Here is an 18,486-nt window from a genome sequence, read left to right on the forward strand (position 1 = left end):
TTCATTAAACACATAAATTACTCTATTCTTGAACTCGATTATTGAAAAGAATGAAATTGAGCAAAAGTACCGTTACGAATGTGTTATGTGGTAGTTTACAAAGATAGAAATAAAAGCACATCTTTTCGGGAACAATGAAGTTTCATTATCAGTCAATGGATTGAAGATTTTGCATTTACTTGCCCGAATTCCAGTTCTGAATTTATTCTACTATTTATTTAACTAATTTTCTTAAAATTTTCACCGGCCATGGGCCAACGGGCCAGTGCTAAATTTGATGACTGCGTTATATTATCAATTCACAAATAGTCAAAACTGTTACTTTCGATTTTGGGAGCACTGTTTTTATTATGCTATTATTAAATCATTCAATTCAATTTTTCTGTGAAAACACTCTTCTACAAGGCATGCGTTTTCAAAGCTTTTAAGTAGAATTTTACAAGTTTCTATGAAAACTACTTTTTTAAATATAAAATTTCAGATATTATTAGGCCTGTTCATAACAAAACAAAGCTGAAACTGATTGTAATAATCCGCAAATAAGTTCCCCGTTCATTTGAATAGGTGTAACGTTGTGATATTATGAAAATGTATATGTCATAAATTGAAACACATAAAAGAACATCTATCGCACAAATACACAATTTTAAAATGGTGTGGGATGTATTGAATAAATTCCTCGATAAAGAATAATTGTCAGATTGTATGGTGCGCAAGATATTTACGCAAAGAATCATTCATTTTCATATAATTATAATTAATGCTCATGCTTAACATTTTTTGGCAAATCCAGATGCACAACTACACATGTATAACACTATTTCTGTAAAGTTTCATGACTCTAGGTCAAGTATTTTTTGAGCTACTCGTGACACAAGTTGAAACTTGCAAATTTTACTACGTCAAGGGCCATAACTCTATAAGCGCTGAATATATCCACAAGCAAACATCCATTTGCACAACTACACCCGCTGACAAACATTCCTGAAAAATTGCATGACTCTAGGTGTAACACTTTTTGAGCTACGCACGCCACAAACTGAATATTGCCAACTTTTAATTAGTCAAGGGCAATAACTCTGACAAAAATTGAATTGATCCACAAGCAAAACCATATAGGTATTGTTGTGCAGCCTAAAAATAGTAAAACATTTTTACAAAATAAATGAATAAATATGCATGTTATTTTTTTAAACACAAAAACTTATAAATATAATCATTTTATCATGCGCTAATTTAGAGTTTTGCTAAAGGTTGATTGAGTTACAACACAATGTTTTGTTTTATATTTTAATGTTTTTCTAGTGGAATACCAAAAATAATATATAACTTATACACATGTTATTCTGGCGTTAACAGACTGATATTAATTAAAAACAGTGACAATTATTTCAAGTGGAAAGCCACAATGTTATCACTTAGAAATTCAAAGTTTGTTTAATTTTTTTTACATGTATTTTTACAATATTCTTAAAAATGATTTTGTTTTAAACTGACCAATTACATTTTAACCATCTAACCTATGCTGTGTTGGTTTGACGTAAAACCAAAACAAACGATGCGCGATACAAGTTGAAAATTGCAAATTTTTACTACGCAAAGGGCAATATTACTCTACAAATACAGAATAAAGCAAACCCCTTGTTGCACAACTTTTTTAAACAGAACTTATTCTTTATTTTCACAAAAATATTAGATCAATTTTTAAGAACAAGCTTTTCATTTCAGAAACTGTTGTTTTTTTTAAGTTAATCTAAAAAAATAAAAAAATTCAGAAATATCAATAAGAAGGAATTGAGAATGAATGATATTTGTTGATGTTGTTGTTTGTCCATTAGTGGGCGGAGTCATGTTTTGCATATTATTGAACTCATAAGTTCACGGATTGCATTTCCAATGGTTTCACAGAGAGCTCCGTTGGTGATAATTTTAAAAAAGAATATATTTTGGTTTTGATATTTTTGGCAACATTCTGAAAAGTTGCATGATATCAGGGGCTAAGGTTATCAATTAAAGATAAATGTTTGCATCTAAAAATAAATGATAGTTAGTGTACGCGAATATGACCTAGTTCAACTTATTTTGGGGTTATTATACCTCCCAAAAAAAACTCTACTCGTTTGAAACGATGGGTCTAGCGCCGATTACATGTCCGTTGACGAATAAGGTGCAGTATAGTGCCAGTCCCTCAGTCCAGAGATCAGGCGTTTTCTACTCGGGTCACGATACACGATCATGCGTTCCCTACTTTTGGTCACTTTCTTCTTTTTCTACTTGGGTCATGATTGACACTAAGTGCTGGTTAAATCTTGGGAAGAAGAGTCGAAAGGTAAAAGAATTTTAAAACATCAGATGTTGTGCATTTAAAAATCTATATGTTTTAGACGGAAAAAAATGAAAGTTCAACTCGTCTTTGTTATACAGTAGGTGAGCCTATATACCAGTAAAACTTTAGAGCAGAATTAATTGGTTACGTTCGGACAGATAAAATTTTATGAACGATTTTTTTATATATTTTATAAACAATGTTGTTTTTTTAAAAAATTGAGTAGAAAATAGAGCATAGACGCAAACAAATCTTATCGTCAAAAACAGATCCAACTTATCAGAAAGCCAAACATTAGAAATCCCCCTTAAATCCGATATAGGTAAGGGAAATATTTATCAGACAAGTAAAGGGTACGTATGTAAGAAGCGTGTGCAAAATTGCAATGTTCCGGGTTCATTTGTAGAAAATTAAACAGAACTATCTTCAAAACAGACTGAATACTAGTACATGTAACAATCTTTCTTAATGAGTTCATAACTGATAATGTACAAATCGAAGGTTGCCAAAAATTCATTCATGTCTCTAGGTAAAAAATGTAAGTATATAGGATAGCCAAAAAGACCGAATGTAGTTCATCCTACTGCATTCAACATTTTTGGAAAAAAGTTTGAAAACGGAAAGGACATTTTAAGACATCAATATGGATTTCTAAAAAAGGTGTGGATTAGGTGAAAAGGAGACCACAACTACTTCAGACCATACTGGAAAACATTAAAACAAGATATAAAATGGCAGATATTGTGGATAATCTAATTGTTGAAGGTTTTCTAAACCCAGGTCTTTCTCAGTGGGAAAATCATTTGCACAAGAGGGCCACAAATATAAAATTTTACCAGCAAAAGGGGACGGCGCCCGACCAGTGGGAAGATTTGAAAGAAATATAATTTTCTGAAGAATTTGTTAATGTTGCAAGTAAGTTGGACTTTTCCATCATATTTACAACACTACGTTTAGATTTCATCAGTAAATAATGGTTAGCGAAACTATGTATTGATATTTAACAATAATAATATTTCCGATTAATGAGATCTTGACAAAAAGTTTGTTTGTTTTATTCTGAAGTTTTTATCAACAACTTTCAATTTGAAATTTTTCTAAAACAAGAGCCGGTTGAACGGGTGATGCTTTCCCCAATAGGTTTTGGACACAGGAAGGTATACCTCTTGTAGTGTCAAAGAGTTATGTCACAGACCAAAGTATCAAAAGTGTAAAAATAAACCCAAATGATTGTGCACGACACATTGTTCTCAATATGGTGATCATTTCTGTGAAATAGTTGTCTAAAATCCAACTTCAAATAACGAAGTTATGGGGCCGGACATGATTTGCTGCAAGGTCATGCTGTCAAGGTAGCAACCCAAATGTTGCATGCGACACGTGGATTAAATATGGTGATCATCTCTGTGAAATAGTTGTTAAATCCGACTTCAAGTAACGAAGTTATGGGCCGGGACACGATTTTGCTGCAAGGTCATGCCGGTGACCTTGACCTTCAAGGTGGCGACCAAAATGTTGCGCCGCGACACATTGTCTCATTATGGTGATCATTTTCTGTGAAATAGTTGTAAAATCCGACTTCAAATAACGAAGTTATGGACCGGACACGATTTTGCTGCAAGGTCATGCTGTGACCTTGACCTTCAAGGTAGCGAGCCAAATGTTGCGCGTGACACGTGTCTCAATATGGTGATCATTTCTGTGAAACAGTTTTAAAATCCGACTTCAAATAACGAAGTTATGGGTCGGACACGATTTTGCTGCAAGGTCATACTGTGACCTTGACCTTCCAAGGAGGCGACCCAAATTTGCGCGTGACACGTCGTCTCATATGGTGATCATTTCTGTGAAATAGTTTTAAAATCCGACTTCAAATAACAAAGTTATGGGCCGGACACGAATTCGGGACCGTACGTACGTACGGAATTGACGGACAACCCGACGACTATATGCCCCCCCCCCCCCCCCCCCCCCCCCGAAAATTTTCTGGAGGCATAAAAGTAATGTTGGCAGAGTATAACATTTTAAACCTGAGAAGGATGAAAAGCTGAGAAAGGATGAAACTGTTTTTAGATTGGATGTTTTTCTTAGTGTCAATTTGATGAGACTTTTTAGTGTAGAATATATCATCACTGTTTTGTCCCTCAATAATAGAAAAATTTAAGTTAATGTTTGTAGAATACATGTATATTTCATCAAAACATCATTTACACTTGTATTTGTAGAGAAAACCCAATAAGAGTTTCGTGTCATTCCGAGATGCACTGCGGGATAATGGGTACGAGTATTTGGCAAGAAAAAGTTAGAGTTCAAGGATGACAGGCCGCCAAAAAGTAAGATATTTGAAACAAGATTTCTTCCCACTATGTAACATACGTATAGTAATGAAAACAATTGACTATATGAATAATATATACCGTATTTGATTTTTTTTCAAAAAACATCTATTTTATTGTTAATTGTTTTATCTTTTTTTTCAAATTGTTTTTTTCTTATTACCTGTATTTCTGTATACAAAATTACGGCCACCATTTTAGTTCGATCGCTCGTTACCAAAATTTAATTGATCTTTATACATGTACTTACCTAAAAACAGTCAAACAAAGTTTTTAAAACTTAATATCTGTTTTTAATGTCTTTAATATCGAACAAAAATATTGACCAACTGATGAGTGGATCACACAGACTATAATAACATTAAGTCGGAACAACATCTATACATTAAAAATATAAACTTTTGATGATTTTTAACATGGAACAAAATTCGTTTAAAAGTATAAAAGTTTTACAATTTCAATTAAAAATATTTGAAGAAACAATAAAGGGCTTAATGATAGTATTATTTATCAGGGAGTTGAAACGATTTTATACTGCATAAAATAAATACGTATAGATGCAATAAAAACCTTACATAATACACAAAGACCTTCCTTTTTCTGACTTTTACACATTTTGATTTTAAATCTTTTCTAATTAGTTATGCCCCCATTTTGAAAAAAAGGGGGTATATTGCTTTGCACTTGTCGGTCCGTCGGTCCGTCGGTCCGTCGGTCTGTCGGTCCGTCGGTCCGTAGACCAAATGGTTTCCGAGTGATAACTAAAGAACCCTTAGGCCTAGGAACTTCAAACTTGGTATGGTGATTGGTCATGACCAGTAGATGACCCCTATTGATTTTCGGGTCAAGGGGTCAAAGGTCAAGGTCACATTGACCTTGAAAGCAAAAACGGTTTCCGATCAATAACTAAAGAACCTTAAGGCCTAGGAACTTCAAACTTGGTATGGTGATTGGTCATGACCAGTAGATGACCCCTATTGATTTTTGGGGTCAAGGGGTCAAAGGTCAAGGTCACATTGACCTTGAAAAGCAAAAACGGTTTCCGATCAATAACTAAAGAACCTTAAGGCCTAGGAACTTCAAACTTGGTATGGTGATTGGTCATGACCAGTAAATGACCCCTATTGATTTTGGAGTCAGGGGTCAAAAGGTCAAGGTCACATTGACCTTGAAAGCAAAAAACAGTTTCCGATCAATAACTAAAGAACCTTAAGGCCTAGGAACTTCAAACTTGGTATGGTGATTAGTCATGACCAGTAGATGACCCCTATTGATTTTGGGGTCAAGGGGTCAAAGGTCAAGGTCACATTGACCTTAAAAGCAAAAAACAGTTTCCGATCAATAACTAAAGAACCTTAAGGCCTAGGAACTTCAAACTTGGTATGGTGATTGGTCATGATCAGTAGATGACCCCTATTGATTTTGGGGTCAAGGGGTCAAAGGTCAAGGTCACATTGACCTTGTAGGTAAAAACGGTTTCCGATCAATACTTAAAGAACCTTAAGGCTTAGGAACATTAAACTTGGTATGGTGATTGGTCATGATCAGTAGATGACCCCTATTGATTTTGGGGTCAAGGGGTCAAAGGTCAAGGTCACATTGACCTTGTAGGTAAAAACGGTTTCCGAGTGATAACTAAAGAACCTTAAGGCCTATGAACTTCAAAATTGGTATGGTGATTGGTCATGATCAGTAGATGACCCGTATAGATTTTGGGGTCAAGGGGTCAAAGGTCAAGGTCACATTGACCTTTTAATTAAAAACGGTTTCTGATCAATAACAAAAGAACCCTTAGGCCTAGGAACTTCAAACTTGGTATGGTGATTGGTTATGACCAATCAGATGACCCCTATTGATTTTGGCGTTTAAGGGGTCAAAGGTCAAGGTCACATTGACCTTGTAGGTAAAAACGGTTTCCGATCAATAATGAAAGAACCCTTAGGCCTAGGGACTTCAAACTTGAGATGGTGATTGGTCATGATCAGTAGATGACCCCTATTGATTTTGGGGTCTAGGGGTCAAAGGTCAAGGTCACATTGACCTTGTAGGTAAAAAATGCTTTTGGATCAATAACTTAAGAACCCTTATGCCTAGGAACTTCAAAACTTGGTATGGTGATTGGTCATGACCAGCAGATGACCTATTGATTTTGGGGTCAAGGGGTCAAAGGTCAAGGTCACATTGACCTTGTAGGTAAAAACGGTTTCCGATCAATTAACTAAAAACGCTTAGGCCTAGGAACTTCAAACTTTGTGTGATGATTGGTCATGACCAGCAGATGACCCCTATTGAGTTTTAGGTGAAGGGGTCAAAGGTCAAGGTCACATTGACCTTTTAAGTAAAAACGGTTTCTGATCAATAACTCAAGAACGCTTAGGCCTAGGAACTTCAAACTTGGTATGGTGATTTGTCATGACCAGCAGATTACTCCTATTGATTTTGGGATCAAGGGGTCAAAGGTCAAGGTCACAATGACCTTGTAAGTAAAAACGGTTTTCTGATCAATAACTAAAGAACGCTTCGGCCTAGAAACTTCAAACTTGGCATGGTGATTGGTCATGACCAGCAGATGACCCCTATTGATTTTGGGGTCAAAGGTCAAGGTCACATTGACCTTTTAAGTAAAAACGGTTTCTGATCAATAACTCAAGAACGCTTAGGCCCTAGGAACTTTCAAAATTGGTATGGTGATTTGTCATGACCAGCAGATTACTCCTATTGATTTTGGGATCAGGGGTCAAAGGTCAAGGTCACAATGACCTTGTAAGTAAAAACGGTTTCTGATCAATAACTAAAGAACACTTCGGCCTAGAAACTTCAAACTTGGCATGGTGATTGGTCATGACCAGCAGATGACCCCTATTGATTTTGGGGTCAAAGGTCAAGGTCACATTGACCTTGTATGTTAAAACGGTTTTCCGATCAATAATAAGAGAACCCTTAGGCCTAAGAACTGCAAACTTGGCATGGTGATTGGTCATGACCAGCAGATGACCCCTATTGATTTTGGGGTCAAGGGGTCAAAGGTCAAGGTCACATTGACCTTGTAGGTAAAAACGGTTTCTGATCAATTTACTAAAAACGCCTAGGCCTAGGAACTTCAAACTTTGTATGATGATTGGTCGTGACCAGCAGATGACCCCTATTGAGTTTTGGGTCAAGGGGTCAAAGGTCAAGGTCATGACCAGTAGATACTTTATAACCCTTATTAATTGTTTGATCACTGGGTCAGACGTCATGCATAATAACCTTATCACATGACTAATTGGCTGCTGATAGGGGGCATACATGTTTTACAAACATATCTTGTTTATATAAAATTAGAAGAAGAAGAAAGGTTTAAATTTATTTTCTTACTTTGTGTCTGTAAGAAGCATTAAGTAAATTTTCATACAGAAATATATATCTATACGCTAATAATTTTCTTCTAGTTTAATATGTAAAAAAAAAAGTATAAAAGCTATCATACCATTAAAACAAGTAAAAGCTAAATGATAACTCTATTATATCTTCAAAAGTCCAAACTTCAGGAATATGCATGCACGCATATACAAGTATATATTAGTTGTACAATTATATAGTTGAACACAAGTAAAACTGTTCAGAATGTATATGAGTTTTTGTAATTGAATAATTTACTTTTTTACCATTTCAATTCTACTCCTTACTTTTAACGGAATAAGAGCCTGCCGGAGTAAGAGAAAAAAATCACTGAATCTTTTGGGATGCTATGAATAATATAATTGCCTAAGACATGGTGGTCACTTTTACTCGTTAGAACAATGTGTGTTACTTTTTTAACCCATTACTTCATATACACGCCTTTTAACGCCTTTTTCACCCCCCCTTTTTTGTTGTCTCAAATGATGAAAAAATGCCTTATTTAGGCCCCAAACACTTGTTTTTGTTTGAGAAATGTTGTTAAAAAAATTGACCTCTTTTTCGGCGCGGCCCCCAACCAAAAGATACATCAGGGGGGTTGCCAGAAGGTGGATGTGCCCCTTCTGTTTTGGGGGGTTTGAAGGGGGGCGGAGTCCCCCTCATCGCCAAGAAAAATTTTTGGACTTGTGAGAGGCTGTAAATGACCCAGATTGATCATAAGGTAACGTGTAAACAACGCTGAAAAGCATTTGACTCTATCTCAATCCATTGATAAGTTGCAGCACTTTGAAATCAATTTTGATGGAAAAAATCAGCGCAAATTAGTGATTTTTGGCAATTTTGAGATGTCCCCTCGTTGCCATGGTAACAGAAAATTTAAGTCTGAGCATGTTGTTGCAAGGACAATGGTCCAGTCAACATTTGTGCGAAGTTTGATTAGTGTTGAAGCAGTTTTTTATAGTATTATAGCAATTTGAACTTGTAACGGGAGACTTTTCAATGAAAACAGCCATTTTTCACAAAAATGCTCATGAAGCAATGGGTTAATGAAAAAAAATAAAAAAATCTACAAAACAAAACAATTTTTTCTTCAAATTTATATGACAGGCCATGTTTAAACATGAAAAAACGCGATTTAGGGTAATTTCAAGTATTTTCATCATTTTCAGTTAATGAAAAAAATCAAAAAATCTACAAAACAACAATTTTTCTTCAAATTTATATGACAGGCCATGTTTAAACATGAAAAAACGCGATTTAGGGTAATTTCAAGTATTTTCAATCATTTTCAGTTAATGAAAAAAATAAAAAAATCTACAAAACAACAATTTTTCTTCAAATTTATATGAACAGGCCATGTTTAAACATTAAAAAACGCGATTTAGGGTAATTTCAAGTATTTTCATCATTTTCAGTTAACCCATTACTTCATATACACGCCTTTTAACGCCTTTTTCACCCCCCCCCCTTTTTTGTTGTCTCAAATGATGAAAAAATGCCTTATTTAGGCCCCAAACACTTGTTTTTGTTTGAGAAATGTTGTTAAAAAAATTGACCTCTTTTTCGGCACGGCCCCCCAACCAAAAGATACATCAGGGGGTTGCCAGAAGGGGGATGTGCCCCCTTCTGTTTTGGGGGGTTTGAAGGGGGCGGAGTCCCCCTCATCGCCAAGAAAATTTTGGACTTGTGAGAGGCTGTAAATGACCCCAGATTGATCATAAGGTAACGTGTAACCAACGCTGAAAAGCATTTGACTCTATCTCAATCCTATGATAAGTTGCAGCACTTTGAAATCAATTTTGATGGAAAAAATCAGCGCAAAATAGTGATTTTTGGCAATTTTGAGATGTCCCCTCGTTGCCATGGTAACAGAAAATTTAAGTCTGAGCATGTTGTTGCAAGGACAATGGTCCAGTCAACATTTGTGCCAAGTTTGATTAGTGTTGAAGCAGTTTTTATAGTATTATAGCAATTTGAACTTGTAACGGGAGACTTTTCAATGAAAACAGCCATTTTTCACAAAATGCTCATGAAGCAATGGGTTAATAGAAATAAACCCAAATCTGGAAGAAAAAGAAACACAAATCTGGAAGTGAACTGTTTTAAACTTAACATGTTTTGTGACAATGGAATTTCAATGTTATTTATTTGAAATACCTTGTAACATTTTGATTTTCAATGTTAGTTACATAAAATAGCTTGTAACATTTTGCCATGGATTTCTCTAGTCGTCACATTCTTACTTATATCTTTAATTGTAATTCAGAGAGTCACAACTCACCTGACATGTCGGTATGTTTTAGTTTTAGATTGAGCTGCATCACGACAAAACCAACATAATGGGTTTGCGACCAGCATGGATCCAGACCAGCCTGAGCATCCGCGCAGTCTGATCAGGATCCATGCTGTTCGCTATCAGTTTCTCTACTTGTATAGGGTTTGTAAGCGAACAGCATGGATCCTGATCAGACTGCGCGGATGCGCAGGCTGGTCTGGATCCATGCTGTTCGCAAACCCATTATGTTGGTTTTGTCGTGCCGCGGCTCACCTCTAGTTTCTTTTTCTCTTCTGTTAGGCTTTTGTTAGATTCTTCATGCTGACGTCTAATTTAATCGAATTATTAAAACCAGACGACTTAAACATCATGATCTCACTTTTTGGAGGTCCTTTAACGTTTCCGTAAGCATTCGTTATTTGTTAATTGCTTGATTTTCAAATTGCTACATAAAATAGCTTATTACTGAATCAAGTCATTCATTTTTATTTACTTTTCACTTCATTGAGATAGAATTTTACAAAAGAATATTTGCTGTCGATAGTTGCTAGGTTCTTTTTTACGAAGACTAAAGATAAGTTTAGAATATTAAAATGCATACGACACTGAACAAGTATAAGAAAACATGTACTAACTTTTCCTTTTTTTAGAATTTGAATTGAAACAATTAAAAGGAACAAAAATGTTTGACAATATATGTTTACTTTATTCATGTAAAAAACTAGCTTTCTGAGTCCATACTTGAAAAGAAATTATGTGAAAATTATGTGTGCTTTCAAAAGTACTGTTCCACTTAAAAGCAAATTCATTGAGGGCATGATATTTCATTCATAATCTAATGAGAACATTCAGAGATGTGCTTAACTTTTCGAATAAAGTATATTGAACTATTTAATACGAAACGAACGTACTAGATAAATATCCAAGATATAAATTAGAACTGTGCTTTTGTATTTTACTAATTTTTCCTCATACAGTTATATTTCTATTGTATCAACATTATATTTATCTCCAATAGGATTTAGTACAATGTATCAATGCAACCTTCACTACAATCTATCTACGTGAAACTCTTACTTCTTAATTTCCTTAACAATAACTTAACAATCTATTTTTCTGTACACCATACCTTAAAGGCACATTATGCCTCAGAAACAAATAAATGTTTACTTCTCATGAATTTTATAATGTTTAACTAATGGTTTTAGAGAAATGCTAGATGTTTGTTGCCTGAAAAAGGTACCTAAATGTGAAATGACTGACATAAAAGAAGCAAAACATAAACAAAGCAGTATTTTGACTTCCGTACAAAATATAAATCATCGTAAGTAAATGTACTAATTGCAAAAAAAAAGAGAAAAAAAAGCAAACGATGGTTCAGGTAATTGGCCATTGAGTATTTTTTTGGAAACTATAAGGACACTTTGATTAAAATACTTTTTAAGAAAGAAAAGAAGTAATTCTGGAAACATAATGGGCCTTTGATATCTCAAATGACATGTCTCTTATGAGGACATCTCTATGTTCCTCCTATTTTATAATACAGATATTTAAACTGTCCTTCATTGACGAAATTTTAACGTATGATAATTTCTGCTACTTATGATTATTCTGATTATTGTATAAAATAATATAGGCTGCAATTATGAAGATGTCATAGGGTAGTAATCATTAATAAATAAAATATGACTAAATACTGATTGTTGTTTTCAACCTTTAATCCTTCAACACAAATTGGGTCTCGTATTTAGTCAAACATATTTTCTCTTCTCTACGTCAGTCATTCAAGATCTTAAAGTCCCGTTATCCCATTATTATATTCCTATAGTAACATGTACTAACCGTTTAAAGTGATATTTACGGGTACGATAATGCATCATTGCATTCCGTCACTGTTCTCACTTTGTGTATACGCATTTCTATATCATATATAATAAATTATCTATGATAATATTATATTGTTTTCAGTTTCTTACACCAATTAGAATCCATGAAACTACGAAATATTTGAACGAAGGGCCTGAGCTAGCTAATGACCGGCGAAGCAGCCCTACGTCAAAAACACTCAAAGAATTGCAGGTTTCAGATGTTGTATCTTCCTAGTTTTTCATATGGTTAAATTGTAATTGTTTTGTAAAATGTTGTTATTCATAAAACGGTAATTAATCTTTGGAAATAAGTAGAATACAATACCCTAAATATTGATAGACCTGTCCTGTATACATTTATGTCTTTTCTTGTTATTTGTTTACTTGTTTTATGTTTAGGAAAACAGGAATGCATCATGACATTCCGTCACTGTTCTCACTTTGTGTAGACGCATTTCTATATTATATATAATAAATTATCTATGATAATATTATATTGTTTTCAGTTTCTTACACCAATTAGAATCCATGAAACTACCAAATATTTGAACGAAGGACCTGAGCTAGCTAATGACCGGCGAAGCAGCCCTACGTCAAAGACACTCAAAGAATTGCAAGACAATGATGCACAGAGACAAAAACAGCTTGTTACTATGAAACAGGTGAGAATATCTATCTGAAAAAATATTAATTCATTGTTTTGGGCCCGACAAAGGGTGACCCCAATTGTCCTCCCTGATATTCAGTATAGGTGGATAATCATCCCATAATGACCCTACAAATTCACTTTTGCATATTCGTTTTAAGTATGTGTAAATGAAAATAGAATGACCGTATATAAACGGTTGTTTGCAATATAACTCTCGTCTAGCGGCCCGGGTTATATTTACACATAACCGTTTATACAGGGCCATATAACCTGTCAAAAATCTTTATAACTAATATTGTGATGTTTGACGTTATTTTTTTTTATCAGCACCAGTAAAATATATGACTGTACATATCGTAACCCCTAATCTACCTCCTTGATCCGACAGTGATTAAGACATAACCTCAAGTATAGAACCAGGCCAGTCTGCATATCCATGCAGTCGCACCAAGCTCCTTATTGCTAAATTAAAGTATTATGATATCATAATCCTTTAAATTTTGAATGGACTGCTCCAAAACGTCAAACAAGGGCAAATCCATTACACAAATTCATTTTTATTTGTTTGGGTCGTCAGACCAAACAAATAATGGTAGCGAAATTTCAGACTCTAATGCTGTTAATTGCAATTGCCGAAAGTAGTCCGCTTTATTGAAGCGGTTACTTCCCTTTATATGTAACACAAAGGCCGAAAAATTCAGGGGAGATCACTGCGTAAATATGGTCACATGACAGGCGTATTAATTTTCAAGCAAAGTAATTCCCGAATGGTCGAAGATTTCTAATATTGTTTTATTCTTTATAGATATACATGCTTATAGTAAGCGCCATGACTATTTACACAAGCGTTGTCGTTACAAACCCTAATTTAGAATAATATGGCTTTCTTCAAGCCATTAACATATACATTCACCGTGGCCGAGGGGTTTGCGCGCTCGCTTAGGAAGCGAGAGGTCTGGAGTTCAATCCCAGTTAAGGCAACTCATTTTTTTCCCAAACTATTTGAGTCAAATAAACATTGGATTGAATATCAATGTTGCAATTAGTCTTATAGCCAATCTACTACAATTAAAACGCTGGAAAGCACTGGTGGCACTATACAAAAACAAATTGTTTTATAATCTCACAACCTTCACCTTTCTGACTTTCTGAGACCCAAACAAATTCAGTTCCTTCTGTGCTTTGATTTTATTTGTTTATGTCATGGCAAAAAGCTCTTATCTTTATACAGATATAATGAGCACATACCTGGATTAATAGGTCATGCAATATTGATAGCTGTTTCAATGTAATACATGTACGTACATTTAGATATCTGGTATGTGCATCTAGTATGAACATTTGTATTTTCAAGAATAAACCATTGCCACATACTGACTGGTTTATGTAAGCGATGCAAGTTATATTTGGCCATGACAGATTGTATGTCTTAGTATAAAGTATAATACAGAATATTGAGAAAAAGTATCTTCCGTTCATGTAAGAACTCTCTTGCAGGAACAAGAAAAATCTTCTCAGAAGTTAGAAAAGAAACTAGCGTCAAACTTACAACAAACAAACGACGAGTTGAATAAACTAAAAGAATCATCGAGGCACAAGGAAGAAGAAATAGAAAAGTTAAAGCAGATTCAACGTCAGCATGAAGAATCTAACAAAAGCCTAACAGAAGAGAATAAGAAACTAGAGGTACTCATGAAACAGGAATCAAAGAAGTTCAGTTGATGAGACTTTATTAAAGCAAAAGCTTAATTATACATAAGATAAAGTTTAATCATTGATGCAAAGTTTCGGATCTCTCGAAACACACACTTTTATTGAAAAATTTTATGAAAAAATACATATATACCAGTTATTTCCAATAGATTAATTCCATTAGCTTTATCAGAAAGCAGAATGATTTCTATTTGATTAAAAGGATCCGACATTTTTAATGAAAAAAAATAAATTTTTCTTTTTTATTTCATTCTTAAACTTTTTTTTCAATATCATAATGACTATCGTTAACACTTCTGTCTGCCACAGTCATTCAAAAGATCTAAGATCTTGGTAAACGCGACCTTTCCCTTCATAAAAAAAATGCTCTCCAGCACAGACGTATGACGAGCACGCTGCTCCTCTGACAGAAAGAAATAAAAGTAACTGTTCAGCCACATACATGTGTAGTGGTAATATATGTGAGGACTACCATTTTAGAAAGCAGGACACGTAAATGCGGTATTGATATATCTGGTATGATATGTTTTCTTCTTTCACAGGATAGTCTCCAGCGAGAGAGAACTTCGGTAAAACTCGTGAAACGAGAGAATACAGAGTTAAAAGAATGGATAGAAAGACTAGAAGACGAAAACGAAACATTGTCAGCTAGACCTTATACTTCAATGACATGTAGAGATATAGACGATATGGACAGTCACAGTCTAATATCATACCGACGGCAGCCGACGGGACTCTCTGGAAACGGTGATAGCACTAGTATGGGGCACCTTCTAACTCAAAGAAGAGAAATCGAAGAGGAAATAAAGAGGAAGCAAATTGAGCAGAAATATCTTAAAAGGAGGCTACTAGAATTGAAATCCCTCGAACCAAGAACTGTTGATAGCCAGGTTTGTGCTATCCAATAGTGATAGGCGCTGGTACATATCTATAACTTTATGCTTTAAATTTGTTTAAGTTTAGAATCTCCATAATTCAGTCATATTGCTTCCCAGTGTGTCTTTCGATTCTTACTATTGATATCCGGAACAAAATGGAGTACATGCATGTACAGCTAGGCATGAAATCCAGGGTGCGAAATCACTCCTACAGAACTAAAATAAAATTTCTTGAAATGGAAAAATCACAGTAAAACTGTATTGAAGAGTTTTGACATAAATTCAAATAATTTCATTGCAATTAAGATACAATACGTTTAATTCAAAGGTTCTTATCTTCAGCTGTTTCAGATAAGTGGGAGTAACTTCTTCAGAACCTTATTTGCGTGCATGTAGATTCAACACTGGTTAAGTTTCTTCGTTTCTGAATCTGTTGTTAAAAAGCTAGTGTTATTAAATATCGGCATTAGATGCATTTGCTTACACTGTTCTGAAAAGTTAATTCATGAATGTGTAACTGTTGATATTATAGAAATATGCATGATTACTATGATATTGTGTGTTATATACATGTATATTTTAATCATATAGATAATTTTTGAATAGTTAATTTGAAAGCTTTTGGCATAAATGGGTATATTTGTCTTTGTTTTCTATTAAAATATACATTATAGTTACCAGGTACATGTGTTTTTATGCTTTAACGGTGTTTATTTTCAACTAAATAGAAAAACCTATAGTGTGTTGAATTAAATTAACAAATCAAGGATATGAACAGGTGACAGTGTCAAATTACGAAAAAATTAAATAATAAATATATTGCCTTCGTAAGGTCGACGATATGAAATGAATATACATATATTTTACTTTATTTCAAGATTTTAAGTGGATTACTGATTTAAAAAATAAAAATGACATTTGCTTTTTGTACTGTAAAAATGATCAAAATACATACTTATGGACTTTGGAAACGCATGCCTATTTTATATGTGATTTTTACATGGATATTAATTAAAACAGATTTCACCGAATGAATATCAGATCTACTTTATAAAACATTAAAGTGATACAATAAAATCCCGCTTTGCGACCACTCCCAATTTGGAAACTAAAACATTAACATGATACAGTAAAACCGCGCTTTGCGACCACCCCGATTTCGATCACAAACCACAAACCCACGCTTTGCGACCACTCCGATTACGAGACCAAACATTAATGTGATAGATAAAACCCCGCTTTGCGACTACCCCGATTTCGATACCAAAACATGAACGTGATACAGTAAAATCCAGCTTTGCGACTACTCCGATTTCGATACCAAAACATTAACGTGATACAGTAAAACACCGCTTTGCGACCACCCCGATTTCGATACCAAAACATTAACGTGATACAATAAAACCCCACTTTGCGACCACCACGATTTCGAGACCAAAATATTATTGTGATACAGTAAAAGCCCGGTTTGCGACCACTCCGATTTCGAGACCAAAATATTAACATGATACAGCAAAACGACGCTTTGCAACAACTCCGATTTTAAGACCAAAACATTAGCACGATACATGTACATATAATTGGAAATATTAAAATAATTTAAAAAATGTAATTACACTATTCTGTTTAAGAAAATGAGTTATAAATCCATATATAACAGGTATAATGAGGAGAACTTTATTAAGGGCGAAAGGCAAAACAATCATAAGCATTTGATGTCCTGAAAAACAATGCTTGCCGTTTCCTGTGGGTACCCAAAACAGGCTGGCAATGTGTTGTAGTCATTTATGAAATATTGGCGCAATGGCATCACTCTATGCTGGCTAGTTTTTTTTGTAGGTCGTTCACGGTGCCTGTAGTATAAGATAGCGTTGAGGAGGTCTACGAACATCCGAACAGTTGGTGACATGTTAATACTACGCCTGACTGTATTATCATTTCAGATATCTAGCTTCGATATCTTTAGTTTTGTTATCTTAAATACATGTAATGTGACCAAGATTGGGAAATTCATCAAATTAAGTTCGTATTTTATGGAAGATAATTGGTTTGCATAGAATCTTGCTGACCAGTGAGCAATATCTTCCATAAATACATTATATTCCATTTCATTAAACACATAAATTACTCTATTCTTGAACTCGATTATTGAAAAGAATGAAATTGAGCAAAAGTACCGTTACGAATGTGTTATGTGGTAGTTTACAAAGATAGAAATAAAAGCACATCTTTTCGGGAACAATGAAGTTTCATTATCAGTCAATGGATTGAAGATTTTGCATTTACTTGCCCGAATTCCAGTTCTGAATTTATTCTTCTATATAATTATTTAACTAATTTTTATTAAAATTTTCACCGGCCATGGGCCAACGGGCCAGTGCTAAATTTGATGAATGCGTTATATTATCAATTCACAAATAGTCAAAACTGTTACTTTCGATTTTGGGAGCACTGTTTTTATTATGCTATTATTAAATCATTCAATTCAATTTTTCTGTGAAAACACTCTTCTACAAGGCATGCGTTTTCAAAGTTTTTAAGTAGAATTTTACAAGTTTCTATGAAAACTACTTTTTTAAATATAAAATTTCAGATATTATTAGGCCTGTTCATAACAAAACAAAGCTGAAACTGATTGTAATAATCCGCAAATAAGTTCCCCGTTCTTTTGAATAGGTGTAACATTGTGATATTATGAAAATATATATGTCATAAATCAAACACATAAAAGAACATCCATCGCACCAATACACAATTTTAAATTGGTGTGTGATGTATTGAATAAATTCCTCGATAAAGAATGATTGTCAGATTGTATGGTGCGCAAGATATTTACGCAAAGACTCATTCATTTTCATATTATTATAATTAATGCTCATTTTTAACATTTTTTGGCAAATCCAACTACACATGCATACCACTATTTCTGTAAAGTTTCATGACTCTAGGTCAAGTATTTTTTGAGCTACTCGCGACACAAGTTGAAACTTGCAAATTTTACTACGTCAAGGGCAATAACTCTATAAGCGCTGAATATATCCACAAGCAAACATCCATTTG

At 34.2% G+C, this 18,486-nt stretch overlaps 2 protein-coding genes across 3 annotated transcripts in view; both read left to right on the forward strand.

The window, feature by feature from the left end:
- Positions 1-4,545: 4,545 nt before the first annotated feature.
- Positions 4,546-18,486, forward strand: part of LOC132741000 (kinesin heavy chain-like) — a 33,496-nt gene continuing 19,555 nt past the window's right edge. Inside the window, exons 1-2 of one of the 2 annotated variants that reach the window (XM_060729081.1) lie at positions 4,546-4,659; positions 10,310-10,335. In XM_060729081.1, coding sequence (XP_060585064.1) covers positions 10,330-10,335 — 6 coding nt within the window. In that variant the 5' untranslated portion in view covers positions 4,546-4,659; positions 10,310-10,329. The remainder of the gene's footprint in view (positions 4,660-10,309; positions 10,336-18,486) is intronic. The other variant, XM_060729074.1, reaches the window with a different exon arrangement.
- Positions 11,531-16,121, forward strand: LOC132741023 (trichohyalin-like). Its single transcript, XM_060729104.1, has 5 exons — positions 11,531-11,557; positions 12,287-12,397; positions 12,693-12,848; positions 14,333-14,521; positions 15,091-16,121. The coding sequence occupies exons 1-5, from the start codon at positions 11,531-11,533 to the stop codon at positions 15,454-15,456; spliced, it is 849 nt and encodes a 282-aa protein (XP_060585087.1). The 3' UTR covers positions 15,457-16,121.

The sequence above is a fragment of the Ruditapes philippinarum genome, unplaced genomic scaffold (assembly GCF_026571515.1).
Source record: "Ruditapes philippinarum isolate M1 unplaced genomic scaffold, ASM2657151v2 ctg3252_1_1_1_1, whole genome shotgun sequence".
Lineage (NCBI taxonomy): Eukaryota > Metazoa > Mollusca > Bivalvia > Venerida > Veneridae > Ruditapes > Ruditapes philippinarum.